Source organism: Lepidothrix coronata, unplaced genomic scaffold (genome assembly GCF_001604755.1).
Source record: "Lepidothrix coronata isolate B3197 unplaced genomic scaffold, Lepidothrix_coronata-1.0 Scaffold25, whole genome shotgun sequence".
NCBI classification, from domain to species: Eukaryota; Metazoa; Chordata; class Aves; order Passeriformes; family Pipridae; genus Lepidothrix; species Lepidothrix coronata.
The window spans coordinates 5018905-5044177 of record NW_016690205.1 but is presented as its reverse complement, the minus strand read 5'-3'; the positions used below and the strand labels follow the sequence as shown (position 1 = coordinate 5044177).

The 25273-nt window shown below is 43.7% G+C and overlaps 2 protein-coding genes across 2 annotated transcripts in view; one reads left to right on the top strand and one right to left on the bottom strand.

The window, feature by feature from the left end:
- The window catches only part of PTPRE (protein tyrosine phosphatase, receptor type E), a 97856-nt gene extending 91961 nt beyond the window's left edge, over nucleotides 1-5895 (bottom strand). Inside the window, exon 1 of the mRNA XM_017809316.1 lies at nucleotides 5877-5895. The gene's annotated coding sequence lies outside the window, so the exon portion shown is untranslated. The remainder of the gene's footprint in view (nucleotides 1-5876) is intronic.
- Nucleotides 5896-14868: 8973 nt separating this feature from the next.
- On the top strand, nucleotides 14869-25024 carry CLRN3 (clarin 3). Its single transcript, XM_017809140.1, has 3 exons — nucleotides 14869-15217; nucleotides 21758-21937; nucleotides 23750-25024. Exons 1-3 carry the CDS (start codon nucleotides 14989-14991, stop codon nucleotides 24022-24024), a joined length of 684 nt encoding a protein of 227 aa, XP_017664629.1. The 5' UTR covers nucleotides 14869-14988; the 3' UTR covers nucleotides 24025-25024.
- The last annotated feature ends 249 nt before the right edge of the window (nucleotides 25025-25273 follow it).

Below are 25273 nucleotides of genomic sequence, written 5' to 3'. Positions count from 1 at the left end.
TGCTTCCCCAGGCAGCCTGTTCCAATGATTGACAACCCTTTTGGACAAGAAACTTTCCCTAATATCCAACCTAAACCTCCCTGGCAAAACTTGAGGCTGTTTCCTCTTGGAAACAGAGCAGAGCCTGACCCTCCCAGCAACCCCTCCTGTCAGGGAGCTGCAGAGCCAGAAGATCCCCCCTGAGCCTCCTTTTCTCCAGGCTGAGCCCCCCCAGCTCCCTCAGCCAATCCTGGTGCTCCAGACCCTTCCTCAGCTCCGTTCCCTTCCCTGGACACGCTCCAGCCCCTCCATGTCCTTCTTGTCATGAGGGATCCAAAACTAACCCCAGGATTCAAGGTTTCTCCTTGAAAAATGCTGCATTATAACAGTACCAATTATCTCAACATCACACTTCCCTAAGTCTGTTTCTAATAATTTTAAGTATTGCAAATAGGTCATTATTTAAATATAGTCCCCCATTTCCAGCTTTTCCTTTCCTCTTTGCCTTCCCAGAAACATTTAAGCCTCTACGACTTCCTCTCCCCCCAGTTCTGCCGGGAACCAGACCTGGAGGTGGGAGGTTTGCCTGTGAAAAACAGATTAGAATTAAGTGTTGTATCTGTGGCCTTGAAACGTGCCCTGAGCCAAGTTTTTAATTTGGGCTTTTCAAGATTGATCAGCACATGTGTAATTTAAAAGCCATTTGAAGCAGCAAGCCGGGTAGTTTGACTTAAAATTAATGAGCTTTTGACATCTGCAAACAAAACGATAACGTGAACCCATTTAAACTCATCCCTATATTTAACAGGAAAAGCATCTATCATTTTAACTTGCTTACACAAAGGCTTTTCTCCTGCAATATGAAAGCTCTTTCACCACAATCCTGCACTCAGTAGCAATTTGCAAACTTTGCCCACTTGTATCAGACTAGTAGAAAGATAAACTGCAGATAAATTAATATTGTCAAGTAATTAAACAGTTAGTAATTAAAAATTAGACATTGTGCACCATGATTGAATACATTCATGAAACTCAAAGCTAAGTTAAAAAGACTCGGTGCCTGAGACATCTAAGCCCACAGAACATGGGACAAACATTATTTATGGCTTGTTTAAATCAATAGCTCATGATAATACTCATGAAAAGCACAGCACTGTAGCTCAAGCAATGCCCAGCATATTCCAGCAGAAACTAAGGCTAGGAATGCAAAGGAAAATAATCATCCAAGGACAAACAGCAAAGATGACAAGATCAAAGGGCAAAAGACGATAAAATGGAATTTACTGAAGGAAATAGGCAAGGTGAAGGAAGGGTTAGTAGTGAAAACTGCTCTGAAGCTGAAGAATTACAGCTCTTGGTAAGGAAATATTTACAGAACCTTTATCAAATACACTGAAAATAGGAGGGTCTTTAAGCATCAATTCTCATCCTTGGCTCAAGCTGTGATTACATGGGTTCCTCTCAACACGGACTTGTCTTTTGTCTGGGATAAAAAATTCCATTAAAAGAACCAAGGGAGGTAACAAATACAGGAGTGAATGCCAAGGTAAAAGAAGACCTGGAGCTCAGGGAGCACAGTCCCACCCTTGGGAATACACAGACAGGACACCAGTAGATCTTGGGACACCACATCCTTTGGGTTTCAGGATCACAAGCCAGGAAGAACCAACTCTATACAACGAACCAAACTATACAATCCACATTACACCACGTCAAAGGGAAAGGGATGTTTAAAAGCATCCTGTTCCCACAGTTCATGCCAGTCTAGTTATGCTGGATGAGAATTAAAATTACTCTGCTGCTCTTCAATCAGTCCCTTATAAGGGGCACCGTGATGAACCACAGCAGTGCTCCATTTTAGCCAAGCTTCCTTTAGAAGGGATTTCATATGAAAGAGATTGATTTCAGGGAAGAGGAAGAAAACTCAAAACCCACAGCAATTAAAGGAACATCCAACCTTGAGGGAACCTGAAATACATTGGTCTCAAAAGAGTAAGATCTTGTCATGAATGAAGAGTTGGATAATTCATTCTGAATTATTTTCTAGTACTCCAGAGCAACAAAACCTAGAAGGAGGAGGTTTCTCCTCCAGCTTCCCTAATTTTTTTGTCCCAATCTTTTTAAAGTGACAAGTAACACACTTTTCACTTTGTTCCCTTGTAAATCTGCTATTTGCTCTCTCTTTAAAATTCATAGTGCTATTGATCCAAAGCCTTTCCAAGCCTTCATTCTTCCTGGTGATTCCTGTTGGTGCATCCTTGCTTGTGTGTGTTATCTGCAGAGAACAGCTGTTATTGGTACAGCTCCTTCCAGCTGCTGGGGCACTCTCACTCTCCTGGTGAAAGAGCTGCCTCTTCTCAACAGCAATAACCCAAAAACTGTCACTTCCAGCCCTCATATATTTTTTTAGTTTATATGTCATGTCACCTCCGCCTGATTTAGTTCTGTTTTTTGCTTTTACCTACTCAGACCTCCCATTCCTACCAGAAATTATTACTTTATATTAGAAAGTAAATCTTGGATAAGTCACGTTTTCAGGACTGAGCCCCTTTTTCCTTTTTACAGAGAGGAAAAAAGTGATAGAAAAATCCACAGCTGAGTTGTGCTACATTTCCCAGTGACAATCAGCCGTCACTGCAAGCAACAAACTACCCCAGCAAATGGCTTTCCAGTTTTCTTTCTTTCCTTAGCCAGGAAACACCTTTGAACACAGATAGATCTCTGTGACCAGCTTTTTACTTTGCCACTTCAGCACTGAATCACTGCCAGGAGCCAAAGGGAAAAGGGCATTTTTAGAGCACTGCTGCTTGACAGGAGATGTGGTGGGTGAGGCATCCTCTGCTGACAACACACAGGATTTGGGCAGTCAAAGGGATGTCACTGATGGAATTATTATACCTGCAGTATTAAAAGGCACAACACTGCACACATGCCTTAAAAATACATTCCATAATGTGAATAACTCAAAAATAAATCCTGTACAAATACTTCAACAAAATGCTGCTGCTGAGCTCCTCCTAATCTCTGTCTTATCAGTATCTCATTTCAGCTCTGGCTTACACAGATTTTAAGTATATTTGCACAAGAAACCAGAAAAGATATCTACATTTCAGCAAGGAGTTTGGAATAAATACAGCCACTTTTTTGGTTTTTTTACCTTAAATATTAACCCTTATAGGATTTGGAACCCCATTTGGGATTATACAATACATATTAGTCAGGATAAAAACAACACTAGGATGAAACCTTGTGCAGAAGGGCACAGGCAATGAAAAAAAAAAAGGTAAGATTACAGTTAAAAGGCTGCAGAAAGGCTGCACTGAGCAGCCTGGTGGCTACAGCCACTTCTCATTCAGCCTGAATTCTGCTGCACCACATCACAAATCAGTTACAGCAATATCCCAGTCATTGCCCAGGACAGCTCCCAGCCCACAAAACGAGCACCACCTCCAGGGAACCCCTAAAAGACGCTCCACCACGAGCACATAATTTAGGACTCTTTAATAATGTATCAGTCCAATTTACAACACTTTCAGTGCCGGGGCACCAGGTTATATTTTGGGTTACAGAGGGATTCTTCTTTCATTAATATTGTATCAAGGGATCAATAATGAAATGCCTATGAAGAAAGAGTCTTGCTCACTGCAGGCACCCCCAAGGGCAGCCCTTGGTTTGGCTGCTCTGCTGCCTCTTCCCAGACCACAAGGATGCAGGAAGGATGCACAAGGATGCAGCTGGAAAGCTGCAGCATCCCAGTGGGTGCTGGATGCAGGGTAAGGAACTGAGCTGGAGTCTGCACAGATGATTCACCAAAGCCATCACACTGAGCTGTCCTTATCACACTTTTTACACATGATACAATCAGCCACCACCACTCTGCTGGTCCATTCCTGCCTGACACTGATGAAAACAGTCCCTTCTAGCAAAAACATCTGTTTTCAGTCTCTTCCCCTCGGACATCTTCAGGGTATGTCCAGATACAGAGTAATTCACTTTAACTTGCTACGTAAAGGCAAGTCTTTTACACAAAAACATCATCATTCATTGCTGATGGCCTGAAAGTGCTCTGATCCCACCTTCAGACACAGGATCTCTACATGGTGGTAAGCCCTGCCATAAGTCTATGCTGAAGAGTATTTTGGAGATAAAGACTGAAATACTGTATCACATTTACACAGTGACAGCATCATTCCAAGGAGTGACCCACATAATCCTCAGGTTCTCTATATAATTGAGCCATTTCTCCTGCAGAACCTCCCACTCCCTCCAGCAAGGAGGGATGGACTGTGCTCCCCATCAGCATGACAAACATTCAGTGTTCCTTGTGATCTTCCTGGTTTTCATCCTACACAGCATTCAGCACTTGCCTTGGCTCTTTTTTATTCTTCACTGCTGTACAACTGACCTGCTCCAAAACCTTGAACAAATTTACATGATGTCATCAACCGTGAAGAAGTATATAAACCCTTTACTGATAACAGGACAGCTAGAGAGGGGCTTTTGACAAGGGCCTGGGGTGACAGGACAAGGGGGAATGGCTTTAAGCTGAAGGGGGGTAAATTTAGATTAGATATTAGGAAGAAATTCTTCCCTGTGAGGGTGGGGAGGCCCTGGCACAGGTTGCCCAGAGAAGCTGTGGCTGCAAGTGTCCAAGGCCAGGCTGGACGAGGCTTGGAGCAACCTGGGATAGGGGAAGGTGTCCCTGCCCATGGCAGGGGGTGGAACTGGATGGGCCTTAAGGTCCCTTCCAACCCAAACCATTTCATGTTTCCATGATAACACATGTACTGGTCTTCTCAGAAAACACCAAGGACATCTGTGACAAGGCAGAATTGCACCACTGCTTTCCTCCAGCTCTATTTCACTCGGCAGTTTGTCAGCCCAAGTCCACCCATTTTCCTTCACAGAACCTCTTAAATGACAGAGAAAAAGGTCACCAGGTAAACTGGTCAAAGCACTGTAACACTCTAAAACTAGTTCAGTTAATAACAGAGCTCTGCAGCTTTGGCCCCTAAACCAACAGCTCCAGAAATCCAACAAACTTCAATATCCCCATAAGTCACTGCTGTCACCTTCCAGCTGGGAAGGTGGAAGAACCCACTCTGTGCACACAAGCACCACAGCTCCATCCTCTGATCCAGCTCCACGGGAACCTGTGTGGGAGAGGAAGGTCTTACACGGACCTTGAACCAGCAGAGGCCCCAAACAATCATTTTCCAGGTTCCCATAATTTCAACCCACATGGTGAATTTCTGCCATCACCCAAGTTGTATAAACCAGGAGCTGGGAATGCAACAGAGGGTGAGGGAAGAAAAATAAGAGCAAGGAAATCCAGGGATTCAAGACAGCTCTGCTGTCAAAGGTCAGCTCTTAACTCAGAGGTGAAAAACCTCAACTGAGCTTGATAACAGACAGATAAACATAAATATGTGAGGTGGAAACAAGAAGAGAAAGCAAGATACAAAAGTTAACTAGGACCTAAATGTGCTAAAATTATCCACTTTGCACCTGCACTTCACAGGCTGAGGATGAACTGCTGTAGCCCAAACAGCATCAGCGCAATGCTCTGAAGCACATAAAGATGTCTGGGTTTATTAAAGGTGTCAGGGGCACAGGAAGCTTTTAAACTAAGAATTCAGATTTTTATCTTTGACTTGGAAGAACATATTCAGTGCATTTCAGGAATACAGAGTGTGCCAGTCACAGCAGAGCAAGGCTGGCTGGTGTGACACAGCTCCTGTACAAGTCCTTTATTTGCAAGCACAGACAGAGCCAATTAAAGGAATCAAACACTACGCCCACACCATTTTGTTTCCTTCATTATTTTGTTTCCCTTCTTCTCCCACATTCTAAAAGAACTGAATGATTCCGTCAGTTGAGAAAACAAACATTTTTACCTTAACTCTCTTCACTCTCCTGATGCAGAGCTCCCATATATGATGTTTGTATCCCCACCAGCACAGCCCCACTCATCTCAGAAACCTCCCCGTCATGGTCTCCACTTGTCCCACCTCCATCCCACCCCCTTTTCTCTCCCAAGTGCCCCCACCCCAAGCACAAAGCAGAGGCAGGTTGTCCCACAAGCCCATCCCACCCTGTCATCAACAATAATTAGAGATTGTTACCCCATTAGGGACTCCTCCCATCAAAGCCCAACTTCCACCTGGGCAAGAACAATACCCAGTTGGTGCCCCCAAACCAACCTTCATCTTCCCACACCAAAGCTTAAATGGTTTCATTTATCCCCCAGCAAAACTAAATGGGAACTTAAAGTGCCTCCTGGCACTTTATATCTACATATAAATCTCTTGTAAATCACACCCAGTTTCCAGCTGAATGTCATTAATTTTCATTAGAATTCACTTTTTTTTTTTAATTTACAAGCCTAAAACACAGAAATAAAGATTGTCACGCACATAACAAATATTTTTTTTCCAATTCTCAACCTCTTTATTTCTAGTTTCCAAGGCTTATTATTTAGGAAAACAAGCTCGATAAGAGATGTCATTTCTTTCAACTCAGCAGTCTCTACCCCATCCAAATCAGACACAGACAGCTCCACAGCTGAATACACAGCAAAGCACTTCACTCCATGGAAATAAGCCACATGGAGAGGAACCTCACTGAAAAATTAGAAAAAAAATAGGCGACAGCCTTTCCCAAATAAAAAACACTGCAAATATTCATTAACCCTTTCCACAAACCATGATTAAAGTGGAAAATAAAATCCAGTGATGGGAGACAGCTAAAGTCTGGTGAAAGCAAACTAATAAACGGCACAAATGGAAACACAGTTGGTGTAAACAACACTAATCTTGGCCAAGAGAGACTAGAAGAGTTTGTACACAGCCACATCACCCCTCAGCTCACCCGAGCACCGCGTGTGCCCCTAGCCCCGCTCACCTCAGCAAGGGATGGAGAGAAGATAAACGGCTTTAAAGGCGAAGTTCACGCGGCAGCGCCATCCCGGGAGCCGGGAAGAGCCCGAAACACGCACCCCTGTCTCCCAGAACAAGAAGGGATGCCGGGGGATGCCGAGGGATGCGCCCTCGGCCCGGGGATGCTGCGGGCGCGTCCCGCATCGCCCGAACCCGCCCGGCGCGACTGACCCGGCGAGGAGGCACCGGCCGGGGGTGTCACCGCCGGGGTGTCACTCCGGGGATGTCGCCGCGGGGCTGTCGGCGCGGTGTCGCCCCGGCGGGGGCAGCGCTGGCGCCAGGGCGGGCCGCGGGCAGCGCCGCGCTCAGCGCTCCGTGCCGGGAGCGGCAGCGCCGGGGGCAGCCCGGGGCTCACCCCCGCTCCTCCCGCCCGGCGGGATCGCGGCTCTCCCGGCACCTGCGGGCGCGGCATCCCGGGTGTTCCCCCGTCCTCCCATCCCATCCCATTCCACCCTGTCCCATCCCATCCCTCCCTCTCTCACCTGCGCGGCGGCGGCTCCGCGGGGCCGCTGTGGCCGCTGGGGCCGCGGCCGGGCCGCCCGGGCAGGCGCTCTGGGTCGGGGCGGCGGCTCCCGGCAGGAAATTTCCTTTCGCCGCCGCCGCCTCCTCCCGCTCCGGATCCCGATCCCGCTCCCGATCCCCGATCCTGCTGCCGGCGCGGCGCGCGCGGCGCCGTCTGGCGGACACCGCCCGCATTGCAGCGGGAGCGGCACCGGGAAGGGGGAACGCGGCGTTGGGGATCCGCTCGTTGTCACCGGCACCGCCGCGACACCCCCGCGCACCACCCGCGCCACGCCCGCTCTCTGGGAATGCGGGAGTCGCCTCGCTCCATCCCGCGCTTCCGGGGCTCCAGAGCGTCCGGCTCCCCGCGGGAAGCGGGAGCGATGCTGGACCGCCCCCCGTCCGGCATCCCCGTGCCGTTTTGGGGTCCAGGAGTTCGCTGTGGGGACCAAACAGCCCCCAGGATCCTTCCCCTCGTTGCTCACCCCCCCGTTAATGTGACGCTGTCCTGGGGGGGAAGGGACACACCTGAGGATTTGGGTACCCACCGTCCCCTCCGACGGGACCTCCGGGAGCCGAAGCTGCACCGGGACCGTGAACCGGGACACGGAGACCCAGAATAGAAACGTCAGGTGGAAAAGTAGGACAGGGAGGAGGGGATTACTGAGGGATAGGCGAGAATCAGGGCGGCTGAAGGCACATCTTGCTGCCTCTTGTCTCCCGTCCCTACAACACGCCTCTCCCAGAGCAAGAAGAGTCTCCCAGCAGAAGAAATCCCTCCTCCAGGAGGAATCCAAGTGATCTGAAAAGCCTCTTCCAACCTTAATGATTCTATGCATTACTTCCAGAACCCCCACACCCATGCACACCATATTTAAGTTTTCCAAAGGATATCCCAGAATAAGAAGAGTCTCCCAGAAGAAGAAATTCCTCCTCCAGGAGGGATCTAAGTGATCTGAAAAGCCTTTTCCAACCTTCATGACTCTTGTGCATTACTTCCAGAACCCCCATATCTGTGCAAACCACATTTATTTTAAGCGTTCCAAAGGATGTCAGAGAATTAAGGGTTGTACAGAAAGACCCATGGGGACAGAAATATCAGAACATCTGTGAATATTTGTGTCTTCTGCAGGAAACTTAATCAGAGCCTAATTATGTCCCTTTGGCATCATGTTGACTAGGAAACAGCAATTTAGGAGGAGGCTAAAATCCTATCAGCAGCCATGGCACTGCAAGTGGGCACAGCACCAGGGAGGTGTTGGGTTTTAATGAACATTTTTGTAGCTCAAATGACTGCAAGTCAGCAATTTTCTCCCTAGTAACCATTTGCAAGGAATTGCATATTAATTTAAATCACTGCTTATATCCCAGCAATAAAGTAAATGGAATTATTATACATATTAGAAAGAATTACCGCGCTTTCTATTAGCACAGAAATTAGAAGTGCTATTATAATGTGGTTCCAAAATTAATTAGTCATGAGAAAGAAATGTGAAACCGAGTTGTACAATAAAGCACCAAAGAACATGAACATTATAATTATTAATAGATTATTTGAGGGGAAGAGATTCGCTATAGAGAAGGGGAATATCTAAAAAAAATTGTACAACTGTGAAATAAAGTTCTAAAAGGAACTTCATCCAATCTTTCCTCCCCACCACCTCACACTCAAGTCTTAAATTGATAATGATATTGATAATTTAGCCTTGTTAGTCCACAACAGTGTTTCTAGTTCAGCTTCCTTCCATCAGATCCAGGAGTCTCTAGGCCTGGGTTTATGCCACTTAGGTTTTTCAGGATACACTCACGAGCTGGAGCCAACAGCCTGAGGCTGGTTTTATATTCAGTTGTTGGCTGGAGAAAAACAATGTGGTAGGATGTTCTCATGTAGTGTTTTGTGCAGAAAAGCAGGTTAAAAGTCTAGGAGCTGGGAGTTGGAGGAATTAAGTGTCTTGAACCCAATTTTCAGTGGTCTGGAGAGAATTTACGGTGGTGAAAAAGGGGAGAGGATGAAAATCAAAGCTGCTGTGGGATTTGAAGCAATTTAGTAGCAATTTAACAGCAATTTAACTACCTTGACAGAAGGTAGAAGCTTACTGAGAAAATAAATTTAAGAAACTGAAAGACTGAAATTCTGTAGCAAAAATAAGATAATTCCCAAATTTAGCCCAATACAGCTCCAACAGCAGCTTCTATCCACCTCACAGTCTGCTGGTCATCTGTCTGTTCATCTCTTTCCATCACCAATCAAACACATTCTCAGAAATGTCAGCTCTTTGGCAGCCGTTTCACCCTCATTTCCAATTTGCCGGAGATGCTCCAGGGCCTCCAACAGCTTCTGGCTGGACCCAGCACCTGCATCCCTTCTTTTGCAGCATGGAAGTAACATTATTCCAGCAGAAGTGCTGGAAAATTGGCCCTGAGCAATTACAGTTACTTTGCTACTCTCTGTTACAAAGAGGTGCCTCCTCTGCTTTGAACTCAGGAAATAAATGATAGGAAAGAGGCAATATTTGAACAGCAAAATTTTAACTTGGGTATTCCAACATGGTAGCAACATGGTAAGTCTGTCTTTTTATTGATATACTGGAACACAAATTGGAAATGTGCTGAAAAAGTCAGAAAATCAGAGGCAGGACAGCGAATAACAGACACAGATGTGATTTCTGTAATTGCAAATATATCTTGGTCTAAAAATACAAGAAAAACTCTTTAAAGTGTGGATAATTGGGCAAAAGCACGAGGCTGTGTAACATCCCAGCAGTAGCTAATTTAGTGACTTCAAAGGGCTATTTGTCTAAGGTTTTTACATTTGGAATCTAAAATTATGAGTACAGAGGAATAGATTTAACTATTCAAAACTACATATCTTTATAATTGTTACAGAAATTGCAATAAAGGAAAGCCTGCCCTGCCTGCTCTTCTCTCCATCTCCACCTCAAGGCTTTGTTTTAAATACTACAAATCTTGAAGCAGCTTCAAAGCCACATTTTATTAAAGTAAGAATATTGCAAAGGCCATAATTTCTGAATCTTACAATGCCAGGAGGATTTTTTCCCCCACTGTTCAATAAACCGTACTTGACTACTCAACTTGTACTTAGTCATAAAGGAAAGCAGCATTTTAACACCTAAACACATCATTTTATAGTTGTGCAATCATCTTTTGGAATAAATAAAAAATGATACTTGGGACATTTTAGAGGCTTTAGTGGAGCTCAGCTCCAACCTGGCCTTGGACACTTCCAGGGATGGGGCATCCACAGCTTCTCTGGGAAACCTGTGCCAGGGCCTCCCCACCCTCACAGCCAAGAATTTCTTCCCAATATCCCATCTAGCCCTGCCCTCTGGCAGTGGGAAGCCATTCCCCCTTGTCCCATCTCTCCAGACCCTTGTCCAAGGAACCCAGAGCAGCCCCAACAGGCTCTGCCAGGCTGTGAACTGAGAGATGCTCTTGCAGCACCATTTTCAAACAGGATTCTGCTTTTTGTGTTTGCCTTGATCCCAGTGTGGTGTCTTTGGGATCTTCCACCTTTTTTCTGTCAATAAAGAAACCAGCAGTGCCTGTTCCTGCTGACTGCAGGTGTGAAAGGACCCTGCTCCAAGGTGGCAGCACAATATTCCAGCTGTCCCTCCCACACCAACCAATGCTGCAGCATCAGAGCTCAGAGATCAATAAGATCTCGTGATGGAGTTCTCAGCTGAGACATTCGAGTCATTTTCTGGGAAGAAATCCAAACAACACTTCCAGCCTGTTTGCTTTGTCTTTCAAAAGTGCTGGAAAAAAAAGGTCAGAGCAAGAGAAGAACGAAATCAAAAGATGGAGTTTTACAAACCCACCTCAGAGCAGCTCTAGGCAGGGATCCACAAAAATCACGATCACATCCCTCTCAGTTTTCCAAACAGTCGTTGCAATAATTTTACAGGTCAGTTGAGCTTCCAATTTTTCAACTCCAGCTGCAATAAAATTCATGGTGCTTTATCCCATTGCCCTCACCCAGCCCAAAAAGCATAAACAAATCCCTGTTTCCAGCAGCTCCCAGAATTCTGGCTGCAAACTACCAGAGAAAAGATCAATCTCATTCTTAGTATTCAATAGTTTGGTTTAATTATAATTTATCCACCATAGAAAAGGTAAAAGCAACGTTGGTAATGCACGGCCTGATCCTGGAATACATACATGCAATCCATGGGCTGATCCTGGACTACAAGCATGCAATCCATTACCTGATCCTGGAATACATAAATGCAATCCATGGTCTGATCCTGCACATCCTCTGCCTTGCATGGAGCTTCATCAACTCTTCTGGGGACCAAGAGCAGCTGAAGGATGAAGCAGCTGAGCTCCTCTGCAAGTAGACATGGAAAATGGAAAATAAAAAGGGTGTAAAGTCTTTGTGGGTACACGAAGTTGTGCCACAAGGGTCACGCCCAAGGAAAATAACAAATATCAGCAAAACCTCCTCCCAGCCACACTGCCAAGTCATCCTGCCACCTGCCAATTGTTTTTAAATTAAGTATTTAAACTGAACATGGAAAATTTAAACCACCAGCAACCGTCACAAATGTTGTGGTTGCAGCAGAACAGAAGATAATTTGCAGTGGCTTCACCTTGAATTTCCCTGGCTGCTGCTGAGAGCAATTACCTGTGAGCCAGCACTCACATCCTGCCTGTCAGAGTCAGCATCCCTTGGGAGACAGCATCCTGGAATCCAGGAATGGTTTGGGTTGGAAGGCACCTTACAGATCATCCAGTTCCACCCCCTGCCATAGAAAGGGACACCTTCCACTAGACCAGTTCCAACCTGGCCTTGGACACTTCCAGGGATGGGGCAGCCACAGCTTCTCTGAGCAACCTGTGCCAGGGCTTCCCCACCCTCACAGGGAAGGATTTCTCCCCCTCTGATCCCTCAGGAGCTGTGGGCAAAGCCACAAACCTCCATGTAATTTATTTTTTTTAAATGTAAGAATGTATCTGTCACATTAAAAAATAGATGGATGTGAAAGGTTTGCATTTAAAGGCTTTCATCTTATATTTATATTGCTTAAAGCAAACTGACTTGTACATAAACAGAAGGGAAATACCTATTTTACCTTTCAAAATACAGGGCAATGAATAATTTTATATAGCAAAGGATTCCAGCTCCCTGTGCTGCCCATCTGATTCATAACCAATTAATCTGATTTTTCTGTCTTACTCCTGTGCAGGGCTGAGTCAGTTCAGTGGGGGCAGAGTCTGTAAGGTGTGATCAGGAAATATTTTCTCTGAGTCAGAGGAACCCAGTCTCTCCCTTCTCTCGAGTGATGAGGTTGCGGTGTCAAACATCAATTTTCATTCCAAGTTATGTGATGTTTTTTCAGGTAACCATGAGGGGAAAAAAAGAAGACACAAGGAATTGTAGCTTCAGCAGAGAACAGATAACTTCAAGGTGACAGGCAAGAAAAAGGCAAATTATGGTCTCATTTACAGAGCAATTCTCTGAGCCACAGGAGAGTTTCAGTGATTTGAGGCATAACAATTTGAGCTGAGTCACCAAAAACTAAATATAATTTAGTCAGATTGCTCAGAAAGGATCTACAGCCTCGTCACTGCTCTTAGTCTCTGTTATTGGGTATTTTTAAAGGTGTGGGTACTCAGTTTGTTGAAATTGAAAAAGAAAACCACCAAGCAGGAGCTGAAAAGTAGTTCCCTTGAAGTTATTACCAAGATAAATATCAGTTCTTAAATATATATATATTTTTGAAATATATTTCATAGGGGACAGGTTTTACCTCAGTTTATTAAAAAGTATCCTTGGACTGTAAGTTCTTGGACTATGCTCTTTGTATGCAAATAAAGGACCAATAGAAGTGTCGGATTAATGAACCCCTAGAGTTGGATCAGCCTAACGAAGTTTTCCCATATTGTGATGGTTAACGTTTAACTGGAATACTGGTCAGAAATGGGGGCAGGCCTCTTGTTTCTTATTTCTTTAGACAGGTTGAGAAACCTCCCTTTACTCCTCAGAGCTTAAACCAAATCCTGACTGATTTCTGCTGCATAGATATAGATTGTGTAGGAATAAAATTCCTAAATATATGGTTTATATAGATTTTTAGGAATATAAATTATAGATTATTTAGGAATATAGATTATTTAGAATAAAATTTATATATTCTTTAAAATTTATATTTACATATTCTTTAAAGCAATTGCCTCAAAAGTATTATTAAATCCCATACAATTTGAAAAAAGTAATCACAAGACCATATTATATAAAGAGCAGAAATAAAATACTTTTATTTCAAATCTAATTAGTGCTTTAAAGTTTTGGGTCAAGAAATCATAAAACCAGAAGAATCACAGTACAATAACACTGCATTTCACAACAGGGATTTTCTCCTCCCAAGAAAGTCTTTGCCATTTCAAATTCATAAAAAATTCAGAAATCTCTCTCTGTCATTAAAGTGCAAACCAGTGAAGCTTCAGGACAAGAATTCCACAGGTTTATTTAGTTTCCCCCCAAAGGTTAATTAAAAAACTCTGGATCATCCAGGAGCTCAGGTTTAGTATGATGTGGAATAAGGACATTATAACTAATAGAAATAAAATCTAATGGATTCTCTGTTAGCCTGACAATAGATTATTAATTTATATTTCAGGTTTCCTCTCAAAAAAATGGGGACCCTGGTGCTGAGTTCACCTCAAATTCTAGAAATTTGGCTTCAGTCTTTTAATTAAGCAACGTAGGTTCTGTTCGATGTCATTTTCTTAGTCTTTTGTTTTTGTTTAATTCAACTTAGGCTGAAGAAATTGCTTTATAGTGCAGAACAGATTTTCTTCAGGATTGCTCCCTTTACATATCTACTACTTCATTGAAATGAATCCCTGTTCAAGGTGTTGGTTTCCTCCTTGACAAAAAGAAGGTTAAAAAAAAGGGGGGAAAGGAGTTATTGTGACAAAATATGTGCAATTTAATGAGGAAAAAGGCTCTTTCTTAGAAAATAATCTATTGACAGGAGATAGAATGTCATTACCCCACCAAAACCCAAGACTAACCCAGTGTTTTCACAAATTTAAAGAATTTAGGAGGTCTCACAAAAGGGAGAGTTGGTCTGATCGCAGCAAAATGGGAATTTAAACAGAGAATGAACATTTTATGACTTTTTACCAAAACACATTAGATACAGATTTAGAAAAACATCTTTCCAACCTGTTTATCAAGATTTTAAAGAGAAAAACCTCAGAACTCTCCCAGAAGGCATGAGGTGATCTGGGAACACGCCGAGGCTCTGGATGAGCCCAGAGCCATGATCTGGGAAGTGCTGGTTTGTCAAGGATCATAAATAATCTGACAGTGATCCCTACCAGCCTTTGCCAGGCTGGTGGTGTTGTAACTATGGCAACACCTTTTCCCCAGACCAAAGTTCAATTATTTTACACTTTTATTACCACTGCTGTTCACTTAAAGTTTACCAGGGTAACTCTCTGTGAGCACAGAGCCCGGACACCAAGGAGGAGGAAACAACCCCATGGTAGCTGGACTAAAGGGAACAAAATATCCTGAACTGGTGGGAAAATCTCTGCCAAGATGCCTTCCAGGAAGAAAACAACCATGTTTGCATCTGCTTTTTGTACCTGTGTTTCCTCCTTCGTGCTGATTTGTGTGGTGCTGGCGACACAGCAGTGGGTGAGCAGCGACGTTCTCTTCTCTCGCACCAACACCAGCATCACCATCAGCCTCGACTACGGACTCTTCAGGGGCACCTGTGAACAGTTTGTTGAAGCAGGACTTCAGGTGTCAAAACAGACCTTCCAAGGTGAGTGGTGTTACACCTGGAAATGGATCTGAGAGTCACAGAATGGTTTTGATTGGAAAGGACCTTAAAGCCCATCCAGTCCCACCCCCTGCCATGGGCAGGGACACCTTCCACTAGCCCAGGTTGATCCAAGCCCCATCCAACCTGGCCTTGGACACTTCCAGGGATGGAGCAGCCACAGCTTCTCTGGGCAACCTGTGCCAGGGCCTCACCACCCTCACAAGGAAGGATTTCTTCCCAATATCTAATGTAAACCTAAAATCTTCTTGCTCATATCAGTGTCGGGTGTAGGACCCGCAGCTCATTCTTATGTTCATCTATAACTATAATACTTTAAGTGAGACCAAGAACAACTGTAGAACAGTTTGGGGATTTAACTGGTATAATATAAGACCCTCAAAAAGCACAGAAATTCTGCAGCATTCTTGACAATAACAACTTATTTTAATCACCTGTATAATTACCTCGTTCCCTTTGGAATGAGGGAAAAATAAAAAATGGGAACTTTATGTAAAATTGACTTTCATTTGCAGAAGTTTTCAGTGAGGAACAGAAAAGCAACACTTACCACTTTATTAAGGGATTTACAAACCTAATTCATCTTCCAGGATTTCCTTTAATTTCATTATGTTAAACTTATTGTTTGATTTAAAATATTTTCCACCGGCTACCAAATTAGCATCATTTTATAGAAAAAGGTTTTAAGACTCCTGAAAGAAAAAGAACAAAACATGTAAAACAACACCCAAAGGTAGATAAGCCTGAAAGCTGTTGCAAGGATCAAGGGTTTACACTCATTTTATCTGTCTTGCTGTCACACCACGTTCAAAGCAATAATGCTGATGACACGTGAAAGGGGAAAAAAGCCAGTCAGAAGAAACCTAGCAAAAATCGGAAGAGTAGGTCAAACAGTTTTAAAAACATGAGATATAGAATTAAAATAGATAAAAGGAAGAAATTTTTTACAATTAAATTGGTAAAGGAATATTTTTTTTTTACAGTTTTAGTTGTAAAACACTGGCACAGGTTGCCCAGAGAAGCTGTGGCTGCCCCATCCCTGGAATTGTCCAAGGCCAGTTTGGATGGGGCTTGGAGCAACCTGGGCTAGTGGAAGGTGTCCCTGCCCATGACAGGGGGTGGAACTGGATGGGTTTTAAGGTCCTTTTCAACCCAAACCAGTCTGGGATTCTAAGATACTTCAAGAAATGTTTTCTTTTTTGGTAGGCTGCTGTGAGATGTCCCACAGAAGCCACCCAAGGCAGAGCACAGCAGATCTAAGCCTGCAGGTGGTTCCCATCTCCCAGATCTTTCCCAGCTTAATTTATCACAGAAACTGTCCCTGTACAAACAGGCACCCAAATTCCCACGGTGGCAAAGCTGTGTTACACAAGCCAGTTCTCTTGAGAACATTCATGTTGTCATGAGAACATTTAGATTGCCATGAAAACCTGGACACAGCAGCACTCCCAGCCAAACATGGAGCATGGATTAAGATTGTCACATAACAAACACAAACCCACACAAACCCACGAGGCATTTAAACCTGATTTACTTACAGTCATATCAGAATAATCACAGTATTTTTAGAAGAGTAAATATGCATTAATAAAAATGGTTTCTATATGGTTCTAGCACCCTGTGACAGTTGGCTCAAGCCCCAAACCTTGTGACATATGGGCAGGCTCCTGCTGATTTTAACTGGGCTCCCTGTGAAACCTGGAGTCCTCCCAGCAGGAGCTGATTGCAGGGTGAGGACACAGGTTGGCTGGAATTCAGGGCATGTGTCTTCTCTTTGTCTGTACAGTGGCTCACACAGCCCAGTCCCAGGGCCTGGGTGTTACCAACAGGTCAATTTTGATCAAAATCGATGAAAAGGACTCACCCAACACTTGTATCAGTGAAGGGTTTTGGTTCTTGCACCATTTACGTGCATCTCAGTGGTGTTGGGTTTTCCCCCACCAGATTCAGGGCTTTGTGATTATCATTTATCAGATAAACATTTAGAGGAAGTGATCTCAATTCTCACATATCAGTTATTTAGGGATGAACAAAACAAGCGAGTTTCAGGAGTTGTTTTCCCACAGCCGCTGAAGGAAAGTGATGCTTTAAGAACAGTCCAAAGATGGTTTTGCCCACATCCCTCCTTAGTTCAGTTGGGCACATATCCAAGGGGAGATTAACTGATTTTAAATTAGTTCTTAGGCTCTATACTAGGCATTATTGTCATGTTTTATATTGTCATTTATGGAAGAAATTCTTAGTCCTGGCCCAGGTTGCCCAGAGAAGCTGTGGCTGCCCCATCCCTGGAAGTGTCCAAGGCCAGGTTGGACGGGGCTTGGAGCAATCTGGGCTAGTGGAAGGTGTCCCTGCCCATGGCAGGGGGTGCAATGAGATGGTCTTTAGTGTCCCTTTCAATCCAAACCATTCTATTCTATGATCCTATTCCATACATACTTGAAATAGGAAAGGTATTTCACAGAATTGCATATATAATATTTTAACTTCATATAGACAGGTCCTCCTAAGACAGTAAATGTCTTTTCTTTGCTGATTCTTAAGTAAATTGATTTCCTGTTTTATGAAGAAATAAAGTGATGTGCTTTCTCCACTCCAGTGTTTCAGACACCTCTAAGAGGAGTTAAAAACATCCTTTTAACTCACAGTGTGATCCATCACTCAGCAACTGTGTCCTTGCTGGGGGGCCCTGCTGTGCACCCCCTGTGTGTTTCTCAAATGGCATTGTCATATCTGGGTGTGAGAAAAGGAGGATGGAAATTATAGAAGAGCAAATCGAAGGTGATAGCCTGGGGATATGAAATATTTCCTAGCAATAGCCCAGGTTGGTTTTTATTAATGGCCATTCAAAAGGTCAACAACAGCCTTTACAAAAAATTTAACTTATTCCTGTAAAAAGCACAGCATTAAAAGAAATTTCTGAGCATAAAGATGAAAGACAAACATGGTTTCTGCACCGTGGCTGTGCATGACCTGCCCAAGTCAGGGTGTCTCTTTAACAGACTGCCAGGAACAACCTTAATAGAGCAATAAATCAAAACAGCCACTTCCCAGGCTCTGGGGATGAATGGTCTGGCAGAATGTAAAAGTTATTTAATAACCAAAGTCCTTACAGTCTTCTTGAGCTGTTTTAATGATTTCCCTTAGCAAGGAACCACCTACGAATGTAACAGCCTGTAAGAGCTTGTTTACAGCTCTGCTTGTGTCCATGTAGAAGTTGAGCAAGGCCCAGGAAAAGGCACACCCAGAAGAGCCCTGGAACATCAGGATTTGTCCAGCTGCTTGCAGCCAGCAAGGCCAACAACACATGAGGAAGCCTTTGAAATTTTCTATGAGCAGAGAAGAATCAATTCACTTTCTCACTTTTAAATGACATGACAAATGCCTGAAAATCAGTTTCCAGGTGTGCTATGGGATCTCCTGAAAACTGGGAAGCTCAGCTAAACTCTGCTTGGGGCTTTTTGGTTGTTTGGTTCTTTTTTTTTTTTAATGAAAAATTCGTTATGTGTCATAAGTGATCAGAGAGCTCACAAAAGCTGCCAGATCAGCACTGCTTGGAAGGCTGACTCAGGTCAGTAGAAGTTTGGGAAATTCTATCCAAATATATAAGAATTAAGGATGGGGAAAAAAAAAAGATACACAAAAATAAGGAGAGACCTGGGCAGGGCAAACCCCTCTGTTTCCATTGTAGAATGAGGTTATTTTATACAGATGCAGGTTACTATTGACCCCACTCAAACAGATCAGCTCCTTCAGTGTGCACAGACTGCTTTATTTAGGGCAAAAAAAATCTGCTGCCACGAAAACAACATTTTCTTTAAACCTTTAGCCTTGTGCTGTTACAACAGCATAAAATGGCATCCCCTAAACTGCTGATCACTGTTAGAGATAAACAAGATCAATTAGGGGCTGCAATAGGTGTAGGCAGTCAATCCTGGAGATGTTCTGAGTGATAAAATTAAGTGAGGCTGCCAGAGGGAAATTACACAAGCCTGGCTGGTTTGGCTCCAGACTTACATCTTGTGCAAGAAATACATCAGAGGTGATGCCCAGGCTGCTTCAGCCTGAGTGCAGGTACACCCAGCAGCTCTCTTCCATTTAATTGAGTGATAGCCCCTGGAAGCCCTTCTTTCCTGTTCTTCTAGGAAAATTGCTTACATTTACAACTGATTTCCATAACACATCCTTGCCTCAAACAGACATTAACTTCTACCTGCACTATTACATAAAATGAAAGAGAAGTTCTCCTTTTCATTTCTTCCCAATAGCTCTTCTTTTTATGATGTTTATTTCTCTTTATGGGTTTTTTAGTACTTTTTTTCCTGCTATGATTTTTCCCATTTAGGCACTACCTGAACACTTTGCAGTAATGGCTTTGTGTTAAAAGCAGAATAGAAGGGGAATTTTCCTACACATCTGTCTATCACAACACCCATTTGAATAGAGCTGGAAAACATTGTCATTGTATTTGTTACAAAATCAGGCAGCCACAGGCAAATTGCAGTTGCTTTTTCAATCTTTAAATTGAAAAGAGGAAAATAATATATCTCAACACGGCTATACTGCAATTACACTTCGAGGATATTGTGTCTCTTATTATCAGCAACTGATGGAATGACTGGAAGGATTGAGGCAAAAAATCAATAAAATTGATGGGAGTCCTGGAGGGGTTGAACATGTGCCATGAACATATGGCCAGACACTCCTGGAGCTCCAGAAGCTACAGAGGGCAATGGCCTGTGTGTATGAACTGTAATGATCTGGAGCCAAAAGGAGAGGGGCCAGGATCTGATTCCTTGGGATGTGGTTGGAGACCTTGAGAAAAGAAGCCCCAGGGCCACCATGTGACCACAAAGCCCAGCCCTGTGGGAGCCACAACACTCCATATACCCAGCCACAGAATCCCTGAGGCTGGAAAAGCCCTCCCAGCCCATCGAGTCCACCCTGTGCCCGATCCCCACCTTGTCACCCAGCCCAGGGCACTGAGGGCCACGTCCAGTCATTCCCTGGACATCAGGCACAAGCTCCACACAAGCTGCAGGATCAGTGGCCAGCAAATGTGCTCCCTATTCTTAATTTTAAACAAGCCTGGCTGCTGTAGTTATTATTTTAAGCCAATGTAGGCTTAGAGATAAAATGCACACGGGGTGTTCGAGCTTGTACTGAAATCTTCATCACATTGAATTAATAAAAAAATATACCCCAGATTTGTATTTTTATTTTTCCCATCTTCCCTCCTTTACAGAAACAGTGCCTGTGGGCAGGGCTCTTAATTTAAAAGCCCAAGCCAAGCAAAATCTAAGGAATTGTATTTTAAGAGTTACTCACCCTGAGTAGTTGAGGAACTGCTCAGCTCAGGGTGGGAGCAGCAGGGAGGGATTTTCACCCCTGAACACGATGCCCCAGCTTGTCCCAAAAACTACACACACAAGAAATTAATTTTAAAATTCAGTGGATTTAGGGGTGGAAGAGCAATGGGAAATGGGAAAAGGAACATCACCACAATGAAGCTGCAGTAAAGGATGGATGATGCAGCAGATCTGATGATGAGCTGCAGGGTCAGGAGTCTCAGGGCATCAAAAAACATCTCCAAAGTAGGAGTTGCTCCTTTCTTTTAAAAGAAGGGAGCAAGGCCTGCCTCCACCATTTTTTTTTTTTTTGCAGGACACAGAGACAGATCCACTCAGGGTGTGAGCTCAACCCTCCTCACCTGTCCATGCATGACCATGCTTAGCTATATTATTCCTGCAAATCCACCTGGCCCTTCCTGAGAGAGTTTTATTCCCTTAGAAGCTGTTCCTCTTGTCAAATTTATTCCATGGGAGGGAAACTGATGCCATACTAAGAGAGAATAACCTGCAGTTGGAACAGTTTTAAATAATTATGGAATTTACCAGACGTGGGCAGAGGGAACACCTGGTTTTCTGGTCCAGTTAAGCATAAAATTTCTGTCTGGCCACGTCAAGAGGAAATTTTTACAGAAGTATTAAGGAAGAGAAGTTTCCTATCCAGCCAATGCCCGGGAGGTTTTTGTGCCTGCAGGTGTAGCAGACATGCACTTTTTTCTGCCCTGTGTACCTTCACCCCATGTGGGCTTTGGGTTCATGTGCTGTGCCTTGCTGTGGTCCTTTACATCCTGATCTCTACAGATCAATCAAGTCTCTGTTTATCAGCTTTTAATTACAGCCACATCAGTAAGTCATAGACTTGTCAGAGTCCACCAGACCATGAGGGGAAGGCTGATTATCATAAAATCATTAAGATTGAAGAACACCTCTAAGAACATTAATCCCAACCTTTAACCCAGCACTAATAACCCATGTCTCCAGGTGCCACATCCACGTGTCTTTTGAACACTTCCAGGGATGGGGACTCCACCACTGTCCTGGCAGCCTTTTCCAGTGCCTGACCACCCTTTCCAGTGAATAAATTTTCCCTAATATCCAATGTAAACATCCCCTGGCACAAGTTGAGGCTGTGTCCTCTCCTCCTGTCCCTTCTCCATGCTGAGCCCCTGTGTTTCAGTTGCAGATTCCCTGAGCAGCACCAATACAAGAAGCACCAACGTTGCCATTATTGTGATTCTGGTTCTCAGTTTACTGACTTCCCTTCTGAGCTCTGGATTCACCTGCACCAATGCTGTCAGCAATCCCTACCAGACATTTCTGGGACCCATTGGAGTCTACACCTGGAACTCCATATGTGGTGAGTAACACATCCCATCCCATCCCATCCCATCCCACTTCCTGCCCACCTTTGGATGAACACCTTGATTCCAAGATTAAGAAATACATATCTGGAAAAGGAAACACCTGGAAAAGCATTTTGTTCAGTAGGTTTAGTTTTTACCTGTGTCTTCTGGGACACCTGAAAACTACCTTTTAAGTACCAGTAAAATCGTATCATATAGTAGTAAAATTATATTTATATAATAGTATATATGGGGAGCAGCAGTTAGAAGGACTGAGCCACGGTAAACTTTATTTCCCTCTCTAAAAAACACTTTCACAGATCAAAGTAAGTTTTAACATTCCCTAGGCATAAAAAAAAAAAAGGTAGAGACACTGAGTCATTAGAGCCTGAACCCTGACAAAGGGCTCCCTGAAAGTACAACCCCATCTTCACCTGGTTGGCTGCTCCCAGCACACCCTCCTGCCCTCCTGGTCTTGCACTGGCAATGATTCCAGCTCTCACACTCAATTTGTCTCAAGAGGATTATGTGTTCCTCCAATAATAGGTTTGCACTTGAATAATTTCCTTTTAAGACATCTGATTACAGGGTACTTCAACAAGAGCATTTTACCCTTCAAAAGCTCTTCAGGTCTGCAGATGGGAGGGAGGTGTGTCCCCAGCAGCACCATCATCAAAATCAGACCTTGGTGGAAAGGGAATTGTATGGATAAATTTAGTTTTAATCACAGTGAGTATGGGTGGGGGTATGAAACTCCCCTCTTTTTTAACACATCACATAAAGATAGATGCAGAAACAGCTGTGAAATGCAGTAAGAAAAGGGAACAAATGCCTAAATCAGACAATTACTCACTGTTGAGACAAGAAGATTATTGTCTTGTCACATGAGGAGGTTGTTCCTTTCCTGAGCACCCTGAACCTGCAAGCTCTGACCTGAAATGAAAGGACCATGGACTTACAAAAATAAATATTGGTGAGAAAATAAACCCCCATGCTGGCTGAGGGTTGTGGTTCCTTTGTACAGCCCTGTGAGTGCTGTGACCTGGAAGCCTATTTTGCTGTGGGTGTATTTTTATGAACAATCACACATCATTTGATGTGGGAGGTTATCTTGTGGGTTCCTAATTCTCTTACCAGATGGCCTGAAAGTCCTCCTGAAAAAAAAATGAACCTGTTTCAGCCTGAACTTGTGTAGGATGATGTACCTGGAGGAAAGGAATGGAACTATTTCCACCAATGTTCAGAGCACAATGAAAGCAGGGATGTAAAAATATTATTTAGCTAAATGTCAAAGTAACTGAACTGATTTAACACTTGGAAGGCTGTAAGAAATAGATACACATATAAGAAGACCTTGAATTTTGGCTCCTAACAGAGTCATCAAATAATTTGACTTGGAGAAAACATGACGTCTCTAAACTTAAGCTCTTGAGCAAAGCTGGGCCAACCCTGAACCCAGACCAGGGTTTATCCAGCTGTGATACTGCCCACCCCATGGATTTGGGGTCATATCAAGTAGACAATCTATGAATACATTATACTCATCAGCATTAAATTCAGTGAAAAAAAGTTAAATTAAATGGCCTTGTCTAAGAATAGTCAATGAGAATCCAGTAATTTTAAAAGATGGTATCGTTGCCTGTTTCAACACACCTGGCAGATATTATTAGGTGGGACAAAAATTCTATAAATGCCCTTATAATTTACTAATGGAAAAATATTTTGTCCTAGTGCAGGTATTTAACCAATTTAAGTAGACTCTTTACAAGCAGCTATTTAAGTATCACTATGGTTTCACCTCTAATATTTGTATTTCTATTTTCTAGGAATCCTCGTGCTGATGGCCATGATACTTTTCCCTGTGAACGTAGAAACACACGGCCTGTCTGAAGAACTGGCCCGTGGATGTTCCACCTCTCTGCAGAGCCACATCAGATCTCAGCACAGTTATGGATATTCCTACTGGATCATGCTGCTCGTCCTTTTCCTGAACATTGCTTCTCTCATCATCATATATTTCTATGACCATGCAAGGTATTCTAAGAAGAAAGAGCAGGAAAGACCCATTGAAAATGCACCAAAAGATGTCATTCTGTTTTAAGGACACCACAGAACAGAGGGTGCAAAGGAAAATGACTATTTAATGTGGACAACTGATTTCCATTCAAACTGAACTGTGTGTGCAGTTCAATTAACAAATTGGTTTGAAGACACAATGGTCCACTTTGGTTTTAGCTGCCTTGTGCTTCACCCTTTGAGATCTCAAGGGGCAGAAATATCTCTTGGGATGATGAGAAATGGTCACTAAGGTGTTGGTGCTTCATTTTGTCCTTTGTCTTCTTAAGGATCTTCTCCTGCAGGTCCCAGTGGAGCTGCCCAGGTGACCACAGGGACTTGGGGAGGCTCCTGTTCATGGGCAGGAGTGTGAGCACTTGTGGACAATGTCCACAGAAGACAGTGGTGGATTCTCCATCCCTGGATGGATTTAAAAGCCATGTGGATGTGGCACTTGGGAACATGGGTTAGTGGTGGCCTTGGCAGGGCTGGGGGAATGGTTAGAGGGCTTTTCCAACCTAAACGATTCTATAATTCTGTGACAGCACAGGAGTCTAATATCAACAAGTTATTAATTTGTAGAAACATTAGGAAAATCCTGTTTCTGGCTGTTTATAGATCTTTGATTCCTGCCAAGAGCAAAGGGCAGAGCCACACCTTGGGCAGGTATGCCTGTCCCCTCACCCAGGGCATCACCTTGCCCTGACACAACATCCCAACAAGGGGGTTTATTAGTGATGACTTACAGCCAGGAGCATCCCCATGCCTGGTTTAATTAGTATTTAATATCCACATAAAGACACAGCTATAGAACTGCACAGAAGTGAGGGATCTCCCTTCCTGTTCCCTCAGGGAACAGTGAGCAGATGAATGTGACCTTGGGACAGATGTCACAGTGCAAAACCACGCTTGGAGCACGTGTCCCAGGAGAAGTGCACTGTGCAAAACTGGCCAGCACCTTCTGCTCCTCTTCAACCAGGAGAGCTGGTTTTTCTTCCTTTAAAAAGGAAAAAAAAAGACTCATTTTTCTTCATATTATGATTTTCACTGCCATGTGTGTCCTGTGATACCAGAGGCGCTCGTGGAGATAAAAAAGCATTTTGAAGAGGAGATGAGAAGATAGAAGAGGTGACTTCTCACTATTTATCTCAAAAAATAAAGTTTCAAGATGAAAGCACAAAACACTTGGTGCAGCTGTGCTCTATCAAAGGAATCAAAGCAGGGGGATTTTTCATCCCTCTTATGCATTTGCCTAAAAGAATGATGAGGGCAGAATGGGGGAAAAAAGTTAGAAA